At 36.3% G+C, this 19,770-nt stretch overlaps 2 protein-coding genes across 3 annotated transcripts in view; one reads left to right on the forward strand and one right to left on the reverse strand.

Moving 5' to 3' along the window:
* EPC2 (enhancer of polycomb homolog 2) overlaps nucleotides 1–19,770 on the forward strand; it is a 123,745-nt gene that overhangs the window by 33,353 nt on the left and 70,622 nt on the right. Inside the window, exon 2 of one of the 2 annotated variants that reach the window (XM_021702801.1) lies at nucleotides 14,621–14,780. In XM_021702801.1, coding sequence (XP_021558476.1) covers nucleotides 14,621–14,780 — 160 coding nt within the window. Of the gene's footprint in view, nucleotides 1–13,858; nucleotides 14,781–19,770 lie in introns of those variants that run through there. The other variant, XM_044913641.1, reaches the window with a different exon arrangement.
* On the reverse strand, nucleotides 15,587–16,160 carry LOC110591860 (transcription factor BTF3-like). The gene has a single exon (XM_044913642.1). The coding sequence runs from the start codon at nucleotides 16,073–16,075 to the stop codon at nucleotides 15,587–15,589; it is 489 nt and encodes a 162-aa protein (XP_044769577.1). The 5' UTR covers nucleotides 16,076–16,160.

A 19,770-nucleotide genomic window follows, 5' to 3' on the forward strand; every position in this document is an offset into this window, starting at 1 on the left:
ACACACACACATCACATCTTCTTTATCCGTTCATCTGTTGATGGACAGCTGGACTTGCCAGTTTCGCTATTGTGGACTTGCTGCTATAAACATTGGGGTGCAGGTACCCCTTTGGATCACTATGTTTGTATCTTTTGGGTAAATCCCTAGTAGTGCAATTGCTGGGTTGTGGGGAGCTCTATTTTTAACTTTTTGAGGAACCTCCATGCTGTTTTTCTAGAGTGGCTGCAACAGCTTGCATTCCCATCAGCAGTGTAAGAGGGTTGCCCTTTCTCCTCAGTATACTTTTGAGGTACATCATTGTTCTGCATATCATCAGTTTGACCCCTCTTTTTTTTTTTTTAACTGAGTAGTATTCCAATGAATGAATCTATCCACTTTGTCTCTTTACCTGTTGATGTACATTTATATTGTTTCCAATTTTTGGCTATTGTAAGTAAAATAACAGTTAACATCCATGTGCAAGTTGTTTGTGGACATGCATTTTACTTCTTGGGTACATATTTAGTAGGATTGCTGGGTCATGTGTTACACATGTATTTTTTTGTTTTTTTTGTTTTTTTTTTAAAGATTTATTTATTTGACAGAGAGAAATAGCGAGAGCAGGAACACAAGCAGGGGGAATGGGAGAGGGAGAAGCAGGCTTCTCGCCATGCAGGGAGCCCGATGCGGGACTCGATCCCAGGACCCTGGGATCATGACCTGAGCCGAAGGCAGACGCTTAACGACTGAGCCACCCAGGTGCCCACACATGTATTTTTTTAAAACTATTTGAGAGAGAGTGCGCACTTGTGAGAGAGCACGCGTGGGGATGGGGCAGAGGGAGAGAGAATCTCAAGCAGACTCCTTGCTGAGCAGGGAGCCCAACTTGGGGCTCCATCTCAAGATCCTGAGATCATGACCGGAGCCAAAATCAAGAATTGGGTGCTTAACCAACTGACTGAGCCCACCCAGGTGCCCCATAATAAGCATGTATTTACTTTATAAGAAACTGCCCAGTAGTTTTCCAAAGAGGTGATATCATTTGGCACTCCCACCAACAGTTGGTGTTGTCAGTTTCTTAATTTAGTCATTTTGTGAGTGTGTAGTCAAAACTTTCTGTGGGTTTATTTTGCATTTTCCTGATATAAAGTCGTTGAGCATCTTTTCAAGTGCTTATTGGTCATTGTTGTATTTTCTTTTGTGAAGTGTCTGTTTAAATCTTTGACTCATTGTGTTAAAAAAAATTGGGTTGGTTTATTATTATTGAGATATAAGGGTTCTTTATATATTCTGCATGGAAGGGCTCTCACATATGTATTGTGAACATTTTTCTCAGTCTGGCATGTCTTTTCATTTTCTAAAGTATGTGTTTTGAATAGCATAATTTTTGAATTTTCAGGAAGCCCAATTTATCAGTTCTTTCATTTATAATCTGTGCATTTTGTGTCCTAAGAAATCTTTGCCAAACCCAGGGTCACTAAAATTTTTCTCCTATATTTTCTTACGGATATTTTTATAAGTTTAGGCTTTATTTTTAGGTCTGTGATCTATTTTGAGTTAGTTTTTATATAAAGAGTGAGGTAAGAGCATAGGCTTATTTTTTCCCAAACTCCTGTTTAGACCATTTGTGGAAAAGTCTATCCTTACCCTCATTTAATTCCCTCATTAATTGGCACCTTTGTCTAAAATTCATTATCTTTATGGTTTCTGTTGCTTTACATGTTCTTATGGTAGTGCCACTGTTGATTAATTTAGCTTTATGATTTATGATTTAGTTTGTAATCAGATTGTGTATGTCCTTCAAATTTACTTTTTCAAGTTATTTTGGCTATTTTTCTTTGACCTTTCTAAATGAATTTTAGGATCAACTTGTCCATTTCTGTTTTTTAAAAAAAACCCTTATTGGGGTTTTGATTGGAATTTATTAGAAATTTAGATAATTTGGAGGAAAACTTACCCAAATAAGTGTTTTTTGGAACAGTATTGAGCCTTCCAATCCCTGAACATGTTATATTTCCATTTATGTTGCTATGCAAGTTTCACACATAATTTGTTAAGCCTGTCTCTTAAGTATTTAGTAGTTTTGATGCTGTTGTAAATGATACTGCTTTTTATTTTCATTTTTCAGTTGCCGATATATGGAAATACAATTGAGTGTTTTGTTTGTTTCTTTAAAGATTTTATTTAATATTGACTTGTGACTTTGTTAAATTCACTTTCGTTCTAGGAGCTCTGTTGAGATTCCCTAGCATTTTTTTCCCTATATGAGCATATCATGTAAAATAACTTTGGTCTTCTTTCCCAGTCTTCATGCCTGTATTTGTTTTTCTTCCCTCATTGTACTGACTAGAATCTTAGGTGAAATGTGGGCTAGAAGTGGTAATAGGCTTCCTTGGCTTGAATTTCATCTCAGGAGGAAAGCATTCAGTCTTTGACCATAAGTATGGTGGTTAGATATAGGTTTTCCATGGGTACCTGCTCTTTATCAGCTTGGGGACATTTCTTTCTCAGGGAATTTTATGTTATAATGGGTGTTGAAGAAAGGGTTTTAATTGTCAAAATCCCTAAATATTTTTTATCCTGTTCTTAAAATTCCACTATTTTGAATATTGCACCTCTGTGATATGTTTTAATAAGAACAAGAAACTTTTATCTCTTAGAATGTGCCATGAACTACTTACTGTATCATCACAATTCTTTGAAGTGTATGTTATCTAATTTTTACACATGAGCTTCAAATCATTATTTTCCAAAGGAACTTAAAATTTCTTTGTTTTCTGTTCTCTTCATTGTGGATATATGAATATTCATTTCTAATAATTAAGGTTTATTTGTTGTTTCTCCTTGTGTACTATTTTGGTTTCTCCCCACATCCTTGTTGATTTTAATTATTTTTAGAGAACGTTAAACCATTAACATGGTTTTAAAATTCAGAACCATACAAAAGAGATAATGCTCAGAGAATTGTCTCTTTCTTTATCCATTCTACTCCATTCATAATACCGTACTTTTTGTAATTCTTAACTGATAAATGATCACGTTTATCGAACTTGCTTGTGTGTTTGAGAAGAAGGAACATTGGGTGTAAAGTTTATGTAGCTATAAGATCTGCCTTACTAAATTAGGTCCGTGCTTAGGTTCATACTTGTTCTTTGTCCACTTGCCTTATGCTGAGAGTGGTGTGTTAAAGTTAGTTAATACTATTAGTGTGTCTTTATCAGTCCTTACATATACTGTAGCTTTTGCTTTATAAAAAGGTTGCTGTGTTATTTGATGCATAGATATTCTTAAATATGTATAGGATATCCAAAACTTAACAGAGACAGACATTCATGAATGATATGCAGAAACTAAAAGCCTTTATTGTGAATTGTGGTTTTTGGGTCATGCTTAATGCTCTTTGACTTGAACTTTACTTGTCTGATAATTGGGATCTGCTTGTCTTTCTTACTGTCTTCCATTACCTGATAAACTTCCATCGATTCCTTTAATTTTCCTTTTCTGAACCACATTTTTTTTTTTTTTTGGTGTGTTTCTTGTACACAGCATGTAGTTGAGTCTTGGGTTATGAGACAAGTTGAAAATTTTGTTTTTATAGATAAGTCCGTTGGTATTTATTGATATGACTGAATGTATTTGATCTCAATTCTTTTATAATATTTAATAATTTTTTGTATTGTTAAATTGTCTGTTTCTTTTTTTGCTCTTTTTAAAAATGATTTATTTATTTTAGAGAGCATGTAAGTGGGGGGGGAGGAGCAGAGGGAAAAGAAGAGAGAATCCTCAAGCAGACTCCTTGCTGTGAGTGCAGAGCCCAAATGGGGTTCAATCCCAGGACCCCAAGATCATGAGCTCAAATCAAGAGTCGGCCACTTAAACAACTGAGCCACCCAGGCGCCCCTCTCTTTTTGCTCTTATTTAAAAAGATTGTATTTTGTATTTAAGAAGGTTTGTATTTTTTTTTCTTCTCCCATTTTTAGTTGCATTATTTCCACTTCGCGTGCAGATGTTTGTACATTAGTCTTTCATCCTTTTCCCATCTTTGAGAGATTTGTGTGTGTGAAAGTAAAATTTTACTACTAAACTAAAAGTTTACCAGTTATCTCTTGGTTGGATGAAGAGAGAGAGAGAGGGAGTGTGTGTGTGTGTGTGTGTGTGTACACATAAAATTTTACTAGAGTTTATGAGTTATATCTTGGTTGGATTAAGCCAAGGTGAAGATGGACTGTAGTATCCAGTATGTAGCCAGTATTCACTTGTGGCTTTTGAGCACTTGAAATATGGCTAGTGTGAATTTAGATGTTCCATACAGGTAAAATACACACTAGATTTTGTAGACTTGTTACGGGAGAAAAAAATGTAAAGTATCTCCATACATTTTTGTATTGATTGTGTGTTGAAATGATGACATTGTAGATGTGTATATTGACTTAAATAAAACATATTATTAAAACTAATTTCACCTGTTCTTTTTTAAGTGTGGCTACTAGAAAATTTAAATATATGGCTCACATGTGTGGCTTGCATTATATTTCTGTTGAACAGTGCTAGTTTAGTAGATTTGTTCAAAGTCCCCTATAGAATTCCGTGAGTTCCTTCTGTAGCCTTGATACTTGAACAGCTTAGCTGAATATAAAATCCTTGGTTCATACTTTTCATTCATTGAGGTTTCTTAAAATGTTGCTTCATTGATATGTTGAGCTATGTTGTTTTTGAAGTCTGATTTTAGTTTGATTTTTTTTTTTGCTTTTTGACTTACTATAATAATGTATTCATTTATAATAATTAGTACTATTATTTTACTATTACTGTTTATTTGGAGTCTGACAATTTTTTTATTATTTTTGAAATAGTTTTATTCAAAAATGTGTCAGAATTGGTTGTTGTTTTGGATTACTTTTCCCAGGTACTTAATAAGCTTTTTGTTTATTGTTGTGTGAAGAACTTATAACCTAGTTTGCCATCTGACTGTTTTTAAGTCTATAATACAATAGTGTTAACTGTATGTACAGTGTTATGCAACAGATATGTGGCACTTTTTCATCTTGGAAAATCGCAGTTATACCCATTGAACAACAGCTTCTTTTTTCCTCCTCTCCTAGTCCCTAGCAACCACCGTTCTACTTGCTATTTTTAAGAATTTGACTACTTTAGGGACACCTGGTTGGCTCAGTCAGTAGAGCATGAGACTCTTGATCTCGCAGTTATGAGTTCAAGCCCCACGTTGGGTGTACAGATTACGTAAAAGTAAAATCTTTAAAAAAGGAAAGAATTTGACTTTAGGTAACACATAAGTGAAATCATACAGGATTTGTCTTTTTGTGACCAGGACTAGCTTATTTCACTTAGCATAATGTTCTCAAGGTTCATCCATGTTATAGCATGTGTCAGAATTGCCTTCCTTTTAAGGCTCGTACTCCATTATATGTATATACCACATTTTGTTTATCCCTTCACCTGTCAGTAAACATTTGGATTCCTTCCACCACTGGCTATTGTGAATAACATTGCAGTGAACATGGATATGCAAATATCTCTTCTAGAAATCCTGTTGTCAGTTCTTTTGGATATACACATAAAAGTGGAATTGCCAGATCCTATGGTAGTTCTGTTACTAAGTGTTACGGTCCATGAACATTTTTTTTTTTTTTTAAAGATTTTATTTATTTATTTGAGAGAGAGAGAGAGAATGAGAGACAGAGAGCATGAGAGGGAGAAGGGTCAGAGGGAGAAGCAGACTCCCTGCCAAGCAGGTAGTCCGATGCGGGACTCGATCCCGGGACTCCAGGATCATGACCTGAGCCGAAGGCAGTCGCTTAACCAACTGAGCCACCCAGGCGCCCCATGAACATTTTTGAAGAACTTTTAAGAGTTACTCTCAGCAATTTTCAAGTATATAGTATAGTATTTTTAGCTGTAGCCACCATGCTGTACATTACATCCCCAGAACTTACTAAAATTGTAACTGGAAGTTTGTACTTTTTGACTACCTTCACCCACTCCCCCCCCCCACCTCCTTGTAGTATTTGTCTGATCCTGGTATCAGGGTAATACTGGTCTTGTTAAATGAATTTGGAAGTTTTTCCTTCTCAATTATTTGGTAAGAGCTTGACATATACGGAACACTCCACCCAATAACGGCAGAATACGTATTTTTCTCAAGCACACACAGAACATTCTCCAGGATAGATCAAATTAGGCCACAAAACAACTCTTACCAAAATCAAGAAGGATGAAATCATACCAAGTATATTTTCCAACCACAATGGAATAAAACTAGAAATCAACAGCAAAGGAAAACTGGAAAAGTCACAAATATGTGGAAACTGAACAACACACTTCTGAACAATCGGGATCAAGAAAGAAATCACAAGGGAATTTAGAAAATACTGAGACAAATGAAAACACAGTATAACAGTCTTTTTTAAACTGATAACTCAGTTGCATAGAAAAGTTCAAATTGTTTGCATCTCTTGTTTTTATGCTATTAATGTCACAAATTAAATCTTTTTACATTTTGTGTCATTAACATAGTTTTGTATTTAATACTTTTTTTAAAGGATTTTATTTATTTGAGAGAGAGTGAGAAAGAGCACAAGAGGGGGGAGGGTCAGAGGGAGAAGCAGATTCCCCACTGAGTAGGGAGCCTGATGCGGACTCGATCCTGGGACTCCAGGATCAGGACTTGAGCAGAAGGCAGCTGCTTAACCAACTGAGCCACCCAGTCACCCTTAATACTTACTCTTATGCTTTTATCTTTTAAGTTCTATACCAGAATCATAAGTGACCTATGCACCACCATTACAGTATCTCAAGATTCTGCATTTATCTAAATGTATACCCTTACCAGAGTTTTATGTTTTTGAATGTTTTTGTGTTATTGTCTAGTGTCTTTCTGTTTCCACTTGAAGGGACTCCTTTTAGAATTCTTACAAGACAGGTCTAGTAGAGATGAATTCCCTCATTTTTTGTTTATATGGGTAGGTCTCTATCATTTGTCCTTTGTCATTTTTGAAGGACAGTTTTTCCAGATAGAGTATCTTGGTTGGCAGTTTTTTTCTTCCAGTGCTTTGAATTTATCAGCCCACTCCTTTCTGGCTTGTAATATTTCTGATGAGAAATTGTTGATAATTTTATGGGTGTTCCCTTGTACATGATGGTTTGCTTTTCCCTTGCTCAAGCCTTCAAGATTCTGTCTTTGTCTTTGACTTTTGACAGTTTGATTACAGTGTGTCTTAGTGTGGGCTTCTTTGAGTTCATCTTTGTTGATGTTATTGAGCTTTTTGAATTTGGATGTCCGTTTCTTTCCTCTGATTTGATTTTCAGTCATTGTTTTTTTCAAACAAGTTCTCTGCTCCTTTCTCTTTTCTCTTTTTGGGGCTTCCATAATGTTTATATTGGTCTGTCAGTAGAGTCATATAAATCTCTTAGGCTTTCTTCATTTCTTTCCCCCTTTTTTGTTCCTCTGACTAAATAATTTCAAGTGATTTCTCTTTGAGTTCACTAATTCTTTCCTCTGCTTGATGAAATATACTGTTGAATCCCTCTGGTGGATTTTTCAATTTGGTTACTGTAATCTTCAGCTCCAGAATTTGTTTGGTTCTTTTTGATATTTCCTATCTCTTCATTGCTATTCTCATTTTGTTCATGCATCAGGTTCCATGATTTCATTTAGCTGCCTATTTGTGTTTTTTTGTAGCACATTGAGCTTTATTAAGATAATTATTTTAAACTTTGTTGTCAAATAATTCACACATCTCCATTTCTTTAGGGTCTTTGGAAGATTTGTTTCTTTGATTGAATATATTTCCCTGTTTGTTCATGCACCTTGTTATTTTTTGCTGTAATTTGTGCATTTTATTATGTTATTTTTTTAGCTTTTTTTTTTTTAAAGATTTTATTATGAGAGAGAGAGAGAAAGTGAGAGCGCGCATGCACCAGAGGGAGTGAGCATGAGTTAGGGGGAAGAGCAGAGGCAGAGGGATAAGCAGGCTCCCTGCTGAGCAGGGAACCCCAATGTGGGGCCTAATCCCAGGATGCTGGGATCATGACCTGAGCCAAAGACAGATGCTTAATCGACTGAGCCACCCAGGCACCCCGTGCATTTTATTTTTTTACTTTAAATTTTTTTTTAAGTTTATTGATTTACTTTTATTTTATTTTATTTTTTATTTTTGTAATCTCTACACCCAGGGTGGGGCTTGAACCCACGACTCCCAAGATCAAGGGTCACTCTTCCGACTGAGCTAGGTAGGTGCCCCTAATTTATGCATTTTGCAAAAACAGTCACCTCTCCCAGTGTTCTGTGAATTGGCTTCATACTGGGAAGACCTTTTCCAGTCAGCCCAGGCAGGGAATCTGGAAGCCTCTCAAACCTTTTCTGGAGATGCATCTTCTCTGGGCATGTGCACATAATTTCCTTAATTGAGTATTGTTAGTTTTTCAGAAGTTTGTAATTTTTTGCTCCCTCTGGTGTCTCTCTGCAGTACTATAACTTCTTTGGTGCATCAGCAATACTCTGAGTTCTCTCCTGTTCTCTACAGTTCCCCCAGGCATTCAGAGAATGCTGGCTGGTTCAGTCAGCCCTCTGAGTTAGCTGAGACAGAAGTTAGTCCCTTGGGCAGTTTCCCAAAAAGCTGGAATGTTGGATGTACATTCTGTGCTTTTCTCTTTTCTTCCCAAGAGAGAAGCTGTGAGAAGAGTGTTTTCTCTTGACTGCACTGAGCATTGTCACATTGTGCCTGTGGTGGTGAGGATTTTTGTATATCATCTTGCTCCCTTGTGAGCTTTTTTTGATACGTATATTCAGATCTGTTATTTCCAGACGTTTTGGGGGTTTGTTGTTTTGAATATTCTGTTGCATTGTTTTGTTTTTCTTCTTCAGGGACTCCAATTATATGAATGTCATGCCTTCTTTGTTTTACATCTCACTGTCTTCCTTATTCATTTTACTTTCTTTATCTCATTTTCATTCTCTTGGTCATTTGACAACCTTTATGTAACAATTTTTTGTTTGAGTATATTTTGCACTTGGCTCCTAGTAACTTCAGTCTTCATCTCTGAGATAATTGTTGTTTTCTTTTTTTCCTGAGTTAGCTCTTTTCATTTTTTTCCTCCTTCTCTGATCTTAGTTTTTGAGTTTCTGATTCAAAGATATTTTTCATATCTCTAAATGCTTCTTTGGGGCATATTTAATTAAGTTCGTTTGGTGCATTTTTCTTGAAGTTTTTTTCTATTCCTCTCTCCTGCAGAGTGGAGAGAGTTTCTCATTACAGGTATAGTTGAATTTTTTAAAAATTTTAATAATAACAATAGATTTCTAGGTTTTCTTTACTTCTGTAGGTTAAGGGTGGTTCACAATTTTATTAGTTCTATGGTGCCCTCTTCTGTCTGTGTAGAATGATCTACTTTGGAGGAATAGGCAAAGAAGTACTTGCTCACTTTAGCTGTTTCTAACTAGTGTTTCAAAATCCCCATTATCGTGTTTTCTATAGGACAAATGGGCTCAGTTTTTATCTTTTCCTTCTCTGCAAGGACTCAAAACTTCATCTTTTGATTTTGATCTCCCAGAATTTTGCAACACTGTTTTGGGCTGATGGCTCATCTCTCATTCTCTTTGTTATCGTGGCTTTATAAGTTTCTTAGTCCTTTATTGGTAAATTTACTATTGTAGGGTGGTGAAGTAGATAAATGTAGGCATTTAGTCTGCTGTCTTTAACTGGGGGTTTTGCATGTGAATTTTTAAAATACCAATGGAGAATCTTTGATTTTCTTAATTTTTTTAGTGCAGCTGATCTGAATTGATAGATTTTTTTTTTTTTTTAAGATTTTGTTTATTTATTTGACAGAGACACAGTGAGAGAGGGAACACAAGCTGGGGGAGTGGGAGAGGGAGAAGCAGGCTTCCCACAGAGCAGGGAGCCCGATGCGGAACTCGATCCCAGGACCCTGGGATCATGACCTGAGCCGAAGGCAGACGCTTAATGACTGAGCCACCTAGGCGCCCTCAGTTGATAGATTCTGGTACACAAGTTGGGGCATGAGGTTGGCAAGATGGAAAAGAGTCATACAAACCAGGATTCAAATTTTAGCACTGCTGAGTTCTACCAGTGTGGCCATAGAGCCTTAGTTTACTCCTCCCCAAAAGAAAAAAAAAAAAATTCTGGCCTGCATTTTGTAGGATAGTGCTTGGTACTTATTATATATGACTAAAAGCCATGAGTTATTTAGTTCCTTTTAGTTTGCTTTTAACAGTTTATCGTTTACTACTAGGAAAAACAGAAGGCACAGAGAATGTAAATATCTAGGAAAATACAAAAATGTTTAGGTATAATACATAAGTTTCAAAAGGATATTTCAGAATGTCAAAGTCGTAAGAAGTGACTTTGTGTATTTTGGTGGTTAGTCCCTTCATTTAAGATGCAAAACTTTTATACCACTTTCTAAACTTAGGAAAGTAATATAGATTTATTACAGAAAATTTGGAAAATATGGGAGAGCAGAAACACAGAAGAATATAAGGCCCATCTAAAAAATATTTTGTGGTGTATTCTATTCTGTATTTTAGTCTATTTTCTCTACACACATACTCATTTCTATTTATACATGTTATATTTGTACATCTAAACTAGCACCCATCCACCTGTCTCTTGCCTCAAAGCATCCTAACATCTTTTCAGGTTAGTAGAGGTCTGCATCATGTTGGTTTTTACTACTACCCAAGAGTTCCGTTTTATATCTATAACATAATTTTATATAACTAATTCTCTGTTGCCATTTAGACTTTATGGGTTTTTTTTTTTTTTCGTGTTATAAACAGTGCCTGATAAGCATTTTATTTAGTCATTGTTGCCCCTTTGTATGTTGCCTTTGTTGAATTTCCTAGGTGGAGTTGGTAGGTCAAAAGAATGCCTTCTTAATGGAAAAGAAACCAAGTAGCCCTTTTAAAAACCACGTAACCTCACCAATGCATAATGCAGCATGTAACAAGGAATCACCATTATTCCTGCCAACCCTTTGCCCCAGTAAAGACAAATGAAAACTCTGGTTGATACCTACTTCCAGGACTTTGTATGTTTACGTCACTGGCTATGGTTATTGTATGAAACACAGGCCTCTAGAAGCTCTATCGTTGTTGGTTTTTTCTGAGTTTTTAGGTTGAGAGTCTGTCTGATAATATGGGGAAGGAAATGATAGCTGAGAATTTATTTTTAGAGCTAAATTTGGTCTGTAAATTAAAATGGGGGAGTGTGTCATGATCTGGCTCCTTAATTTCTGGCTGCAGCTCTGTCATCTGCCAGCTGTGTTAACAAGAAGAGAGTCATCTATGATCTATTTTTAAATTTCCTCACATGTAAAATTAAAATAATATTAAATCTTCATCTATTAAAGATGTATTTCAGTAATTGGATAATACCTAAAAATGTTTTGTACTTAGGAGAAAGTCCATTATATATCAAAAGAATCTCTTCAAATCAAAAATGTGCTACCAGTTAGCTCAGTTTCCTGTCATCACCCATGTTTCTAGATTATTAGCATTACAAGAACATGGTTTTTTATTTTTTTATTTTTTATTTTATTTTTTAAAGATTTAATTTTTTGAGAGAGAGAGCACAAGTGGAGGGAAGGGACAGAGGAAGAGGGAAAGCAGACTCCTTATTGAGCAGGGAGCCTGGATCCCAGGACCCTGGGTTCATGACCTGAGCTGAAGGCAGACGCTTAACCGGCTGAGCCACCCAAGTGCCCCAGGTTTTTTACTTTTTATTTATTTATTTATTTTTTAAATTTTACTTTATTATGTTAATCACCATATATTACATCATTAGTTTTTGATGTAGTGTTCCATGATTCATTGTTTGCATATAACACCCAGTGCTCCATTCAATATGTGCCCTCTTTAATGCCCATCACCAGGCTAACCCATCCCCCCACCCGCTTTCCCTCTAGAACCCTCATTTTGTTTCTCAGAGTCCATAGTCTCTCATGGTTCGTCTCCCCCTCTGATTTCCCCCCCTTCATTTTTCCCTTCCTACTATCTTCTTTTTTTTTTTTTAAACATATAATGTATTATTTGTTTCAGAGGTATAGGTCTGTGATTCATCAGTCTTACACAATTCACAGCACTGTACGGAAAGCTTGTAGGGAACAAAAGACAACCAGGTTTTAAAATTTTTTTTTTATTTATTTTTATTTTTTTTATTTTTTAAGATTTTATTTATTTGAGAGAGAGAATGAGATAGAGAGAGAGCATGAGATGGGGGAGGGTTAGAGGGAGAAGCAGACTCCCTGCCGAGCAGGGAGCCCGATGCGGGACTCGATCCTGGGACTCCAGGATCATGACCTGAGCTGAAGGCAGTCGCTTAACCAACTGAGCCACCCAGGCGCCCCAGGTTTTTTAATTTTTAACAGCCCATTCTAGTAAAGATGGAATAGTCAGAGAACGTTCAAGTCAGAGTCCTGAAATTTGACTCTCTCATGTTTTTATACCATAACTAAGAGCAAATCATTTGTTTTTTGTTTCTTTTTTTAAAGATTTTATTTATTTTTGACAGAGAGAGAGTGCACAAGCAGGGGAAGCAGCAGGCAGAGGGAGAGGGAGAAGCAAGCTCCCCGCTCAGCAGGGAGCCCGATGTGGGGCTTGATGATCCCAGGACCCTGGGACCATGACCCGAGCCGAAGGCAGACACTTAACCGTCTGAGCCACCCAGGCGCCCCAAATCATTTGTTTCTTGAGTCTCATATATGATGTAGTATAATATCTATCCTTCTCCCCAAATTTGAGGGGTTAATAAGCTTTTGATTGTAGATGTACTTTGAGAACTATAAAACGTTATAAAAATACAAAGTGGCGTTTCATATTGCATCACTTTATTTGACCAGGAGAGGTGAAATGTCAGTAAGGTAATAGGAAAATATAGACTTAAATAATGCTAGAAATTGCTCTTTCCAGAGCCCGGCTTTCCTAATTCCTTGATGCTGTTTGTGGGTGTGTTTGATCCTCTCACAATTGTTTAGTTAACTCAAAAGGTTTTTACTGAAGACTCTTACTAAATTGATAGTAATATTTGTATGGGGAAGTGTATTTAGTGCTCCAACTTGGGATCTTACCCTATGAAGAAAAACATTTCTTCTGGTATTGAAAGTGGAAAAACTCATATCTAAGCTAGCACCCACCCACTATCTCAATTGCTTGCCTTTTATTGAATGTCTCTGAGCTTTTGTCTATTTTGGACATTTTTCTCTGCCTGGATTCTTTCTTCTTTTCTTTTCTTTTTTTTTTTTTTGGTCTTTTGCCTTGTTAAATCTAAATCTCTATCGATCCTGAAAGTTTTTTAAAGATTTTTTTATTTAGTTGAGAGAGAGTGAACGATCACAGAGGGAGAGGGAGAAGCAGACTCGCTGCTGAGTGGAGAGCCTGATGTGTGGCTCGATCCCAGGACCCTGAGATCATGACCTGAGCCGAAGGCAGAAGCTCAACCGACTGAGCCACCCAGGTGCCCCAATCCTGAAAGATTTAGTTTCGATGTTACTTTCTTTGGATATCTTTCTCTATCCTCCTTAGACAGTGGTTTGACTAATTGAGAAGAGACATGCTTATCAAGCCCAAACATGATTGCATACTTAGATATCTCTCTTCTACTAGCTAAGTTCCTTAACAGCAGAGTCTCTCATTCACTCTTAGTATCTGGTGTCTACTAGGTGCTCTGAAATGTATTGAAAGAATGACTGATAAATTCTTAGCCAGTACTCTTTTTTATCTTTTAGATAAAGAAATCACAGAACACCTCTCTGATAAGATGAGACTTGAAGGAATTTTCAAAAGCAGTCCTTTTGGATATTTAGGAACCTGAAGGAAAGGCAGTGTGGCTACAATAAAGGATGGGTAGGGAGAGGTAGAAGATGAGGTCAGAGAGAAATAAGGCCTTATAAGTCAGTGATAATTTTAATCTTTAATCTGAGTATGAAGGGGATCTATTGGGGAGTGACATGACCTAATTTGCCTTCTACAAAGTAAAACTACTTTGTTGAGCATGGTCCCTTGTGGGTCAAGGGAGAAAGTAGGTATTAAGTGATGGAGACAATGAAAGTTACTAGAATCAGGATGTATTATTTTATCGGAACTTTTGTTTAACCTGAGCTTAAAAATATTTCTTGCTGTGATAGTAATATAGTTTGTTGAACGTAATTTTTTCTTTTTTTGAGTTATTCAGTATTTTATACTGTTGCAGTTTCAGGTTTGTACTTACAGAAGATAATTAAAACCTGTGACACAAATCTTTTCCTGTCATTCGCATATTTTCCCATATTCTGGTATTGGCGACAAACACCTCTGTTAATTTAGCAAACAAGGAATTAATTTTCTTTTAATTGAGATGTTAAATTCTAGTTTGTGAATATGTGTATAATCTTTAAAGAAAATTCTACTTAATAAAATTATAAACATCTAAGGTGATATTAGGATGAGCACAAGTATTAAGAGATGTCAATGGCAATGTTTTCTATAGTTCTATGGCAAAGAAACCTTATAATTAATTCTTAAGTCACCTTGCAGTTACTAAACAAAGTAAATTTTAAATAGAATTATGCATTGACTTAACATTATTAAAACGACTTATGTTGCCTATTTTATGTTTTCCAGGAACATCACTTACAGCGAGCTATTTCAGCACAGCAAGTGTTTAGAGAAAAAAAAGAGAGCATGGTCATTCCAGTTCCTGAGGCAGAGAGCAACGTCAACTATTACAATCGCTTGTACAAAGGAGAGTTTAAACAGCCAAAACAGTTCATTCATATTCAACGTAAGTTTGTTGATTCATTGTTTTCTGTATGTAATTTAAATTTATCAACCAGTGAAGATCCTTTCTCTCTTTTATGCCCAAAGAGATTTTCATTTTTTAGTGCATATACATTAATTCATAGAAATGTAAAACATTAAGGAATAAAATCTCTCTGCTTAACATCTGAACTTGGAAATCATTTTGAGTATTAGTTGCATTTGGAACATTTGATATTTAGTACAGAATTTTGTGTAGCACTTACACCTTATTATTATACATCTAAAAGTTGGTGGATTACTGTACTCAAATTTAAGATTTATTTTTAAAGGCCTAGTGGATATAATGCTGATTAGGGGTGAATCTTCAGAAGGTTTTTAGAATTAGATTATACCCCTCTGCTTTCATCTAATTTTTATAAAATTCTGTTTCTGCCTCCTTGGTACTCTTTATTTTTCTCCCCATTGTTATATTTAATCACGATATCTTGCCTTAAAACTATTTCCGTAATTTCTTACTATATTTACTACTCCTCCATTGCCTTTCCTTACCCTCTTCTTTTTTTTTTTTTTTTTCCTAGGCAAAGAACTTTATTAACCTTGTTTCAAACTTTATTCCCAGGCTTCTTCAGCTTAACTAGCTGCAAAGAATGAATTGTGTATAAGCAAAAACTGAAAAGAGCTGCAGTGTCCAAGGGGCTTGGGCTTAAAAATATTAGAGATCTAGATTTTATCAGATCCACGAACAAAATTTTAAAAAGCAGTCATAATATAAAATAGCAGCTCCCAGTAACTTCTTCAAGTTTTATGTTCTTCAGAAGTTGACTCAATTCAGTTTGCTTCATTCTTGGAAGCTTCATCAAAATTCTCCACAAGATCTGGAACTTCATCATCATCATCCTTTCCAGTAGCAAGTGGTGCTTTTCCATCCACAGGTTGTTTGGGCAGAGCTTCAGCCAGTCTTCTTAAACTAGTCAGACTGTCTGCACCAAGTTGGTTTAAGATACTGGGTAGCATTTCTGTCAGCTGCTTTGTCTCAGCATGGCCTGTAATGGTGAAAGTGTTCGCTGCCAGTGATGCCTGAACTTTGGGGTTGTTAAAGTGGATCACTGTTCCTTGGTTTGTGAACATATTCACTTCTTCAATACCAGAGATATTGTTTACCCCTAACTTCTTTAAGGAGAACTGAAGTTTTTTATCATCTGCTGTAGCCGTTCTATGAACCACCTTCTTCTTTCGGCGAGCAGTTCCTTTCCCACCAATGCGCACTTGTGCTTGCAGTTTGGCGAGTTTCTTCTGGTTCATGATGGTTTCTTTCATCTTGTTGGAGCGGAAATGGGACCGCGCGGGGGAATAGGGTTGGCGCTCAGGGGGTCTCGGGCGGACCAGCTGAGATTAGGAGCACACACGCTCCTTACCCTCTTCTAATGTATCTTCTCCACAAAGTCCACTGGCACCAGAGTGGTCTTCTTAGAGTGTCAGTCTGATCTAATTATTCCCTGGCTTAAAAATCATACTATTCTTTATTGTCTACAGTAGGGGTTTTCAGGGGATGGTTCAAACAGATGTTGATGTTTTGGTATCTTGTCTGATTGTGTAAGAAAAAGCCTTGTGTAGCTTGTTAAAATAGAGATTCCGGGGTTCTGCTTTAGGCCTACCTGTCTGAGGTATGTGGCCTCATAATAAAAAGTTCCCCAGGTAATTATGAAACCTCTCCAGATTTCAGACTATAAGATCGACTGTTTTCCATCAGTTCTAAGATGCACATTTTTTTATTGATCATTTTTGAAATGAGATTGCATATTAAATTGTTGTTGTCCTGGATTCAGGTCTAGTTTATCTAAAGAAAACCTGCATTTGTTTCTGCCAAGCATGTAGGGACACTTCAACAGGAGACCACTTTAAAGTCTTTGCTGTTTATTTTGTTTGTTTTTAGACCACACTGGTAGCTTTAGTTCAGGCTGCAGACCCTAGAGTTCAGTTCTCACGGGGAGAATTTTCCCTCCTCCATTCACCTAAGGGCAAGTTGAGAAATGAAGTTTCTTGCTGTACCTTTTTGCATAGCTGGTTTAATTCTTTACCTTACACTGAGGTTGTTGCCACTTGTTAGTGTATCTTTGTGCAGGAGTATTCTATTAAACTTTATAATAGACTCCAACAGAAAGCTTTTTTTTCTTCTTCTTATAGTACATAAAGTCATGGTTCACCTTTTAACTGATGGCAGTTTAGATTTGACAGAATTCAGTAATAGCCAAATTCTCTAGTTTGAATACAAGACTGTGATTTTTTTTTCCCTGTCTACTCCATTAACCTCATTTCCTGTTGTTCTTCCCCTCACTCTCTTTACCATAGGAACTAATGTAAAATTACTCCCATTTGCCTGGTTGTTTCATGTTTCACACTTCCTTGCACATGCTATTCAAGTCATCTTTCCCCTCCTATGACTCATTTAAAACCTGACTCCCCTAAGAAGCTTACCCTGACTTGTCTCATTTGAAACACCTCTGTGTTTTACTCATCTCAGTATCTTCGTACATACCTCTATTAGAGGACTCATCATACTTCATTGCAATTATTTGTAACCATTCTTTCTCTCCTTTTAAACTAGGAGCTCCTGGGGCAGGGACAATGTTTTATTTTCTCTTTGTATCTTTAGAGTAAAGTGCATGGCTTATAGATACACAATAAATAGTATGTTTGTTGACTGAATCATTTTTAAATGGCTTTTTAAAAGGCTCTTAGGTATCAGAACCATTTTCCAGAGACTCTTCTCTGAAGCATTCAAGAGAAGTACGATGCAGAAATTGTTTATGTGATTTGTTTCCTCTGTATTCTTGGACTTTGACCCCTTTAGCTTGTTGAATTTGCCTTACCTTTGTATTGGGAAGGAGATAGCTGTTCATATTCATAATAGGAATTATAAGGATTTTTCAAGCCAAAGTATGTGTTTTTACCAGATCTAAAAACCATCCTAGAAAATCAAGAATGAAGAAATTGGGTGTAGCCTATCTGGTTTAGGCCCATTAGATACAATAAATATGAATCTTGGGTTGGCTTTTAAATTTCACTTCATTCTAATACCATAGAAGATGGAATAAAAATAATAGAACATTATTTTAACTTTCATTTTTTTCTTTTAGTCTGTCAACATATGTATTCTACATACTATATACAGTATCCTCCTGCACATACAAATTTTTATTCTGTTTTTTCTATGTACATTTTAAATTTCTTAGATTTGAATATAGTCTGTGAGTGTCATTTTCAGTGCCTATTAATCCTATCAAATTGATACTCCACAGTTTGCTTACCACTATGCCTATTACTGGCCTTAAACTTGTCTGTACTAAAATTTAAATTCATGTTATCATTGAGATTTTTTTTTTTCGAGGAAGGGATTTTTTTCTAAAGTTTATTTATTTATTTTTAGTAATCTCTAGACCCAGTGTGGGGCTTGAACTCACAAACCCGTGATCAAGAGTCGCATGCTCTTCTGACTGAGCCTGCGAGGCATCCCTCAAGGAAGGGTTTTTAAACATTTTTTGACATAACTTCTTTCTGTGTCCTTAAGTGTAAAGAATTCCAGAAAATATTGCTCTGGCTTTTTCATTTTGTTCTTTACGTGATAGATTTGAAAGTATCCCCCATTTGCTTGGTTAGAAAAAGACATTGTACAATTGCCACAGTAGGGTGGCTTACTTCACATTGTTTGCCTGGGCTTTTGGCAGAAGCTTCTTTATTGGTCCACACTGCCACTAATGTGATTATTATCCATTTAGAGTTGTTCAAAGAGTCTCTTGTCTATCAGATAAAATTTTAGTGTTGTATTTTAAGGCCCTTCTTTGTGCCTATCCAGCCACAGTTCCCTGTGGGTTCTTCACTAGGACACCAACCATACTGAAATGAGCTGTTGGAAATGAAGGTCTGTTTCTTTCTCTAGATGGTAAGCTTCTTAGCAGCAGAATTTTACCTCATTCACCATACAGTCCCAGAATACAACCTCAGTACACATTTTTTTTCCAATTCCTCTAACCCTTTGCACTTTCAGCTACAAAATAGCTCTTTGCAACACTCTGATATATGCCATCTTTTCTCATAACCTTCACGCCTTCGCATACCCCTTTACTTCAGTCCTCCACTTGTTAAAATACAACTTGTTCTCTATGTCTCATCTCCAGGATTACATTTAGCAGCCTTCTCTAAGCAAACTGTTTATCTCAAGCCCTCCTGTGTCATGTGCACACCCTCACTGTGGCATTAACCACCTTCAGTTGTGATTGTTTGCCCTATGTTGTTTCACTAGGCTATAACAGTAATTAAGAACAGGGACATTTTTTTCCTCTTAATTTCACTGCCCAGTAGTACCTAGCGTATGGTTAGGTATGCAATTTAATATTTGCTGAATAAATAAATGAGTGAATGAATGGGTATTGAAGATAAAAGTATACACACCATGGCATTTTTGAGACATTGATCTTGTAGGACTCAAAATTGTACACAGAACCAAATATAACAATGAAATTATTGGTATGTACAGTGAAATTGAGGACCTGTGTGGATCCAAGTTGGAAATGAAAAGTGAGCTCTGTTATTTACAACAATGTCATTTTAGGACAAGAAGGAGTTGGGAATGGAATGATTCCGGTCTTGGTATGGATGGGAGAACATTGTGCTTTCCTGTCTCTTTCAGTGCTATTTCTCCATAGTCATCCGTATTGGTAGTCTGAGGAACTTCTTTAATCAGAACACACTGGGGTATTCTTTCCAGATTAGAAGCATCTTGGAGGCATATAGTCTTTGATGACCTAAGATACTCAAACTGTACCTCATTTGGCTAATTCTGCATACTGGTCAGTTAGATGACACATGCATAAGATGCTGTCTCCATTTTACTTACTGTTACAACAAATTTACTTTGGGTACCTCACCCCAGATGTTGTAATTCCTTCCTTCCTTTCGGAATTTAAGAACTTCATCAAATTGAGAACTCAAACTTTTCTCCTTGAGGAGATGAC

Source organism: Neomonachus schauinslandi, chromosome 3 (assembly GCF_002201575.2).
Source record: "Neomonachus schauinslandi chromosome 3, ASM220157v2, whole genome shotgun sequence".
Classification (NCBI taxonomy): Eukaryota; Metazoa; Chordata; class Mammalia; order Carnivora; family Phocidae; genus Neomonachus; species Neomonachus schauinslandi.

What these genes read in the sequence shown, in the direction of transcription:
- LOC110591860 (XM_044913642.1), bottom strand. Translation starts at nt 16,075, where the DNA reads ATGAAAGAAACCATCATGAACCAGAAGAAACTCGCCAAACTGCAAGCA.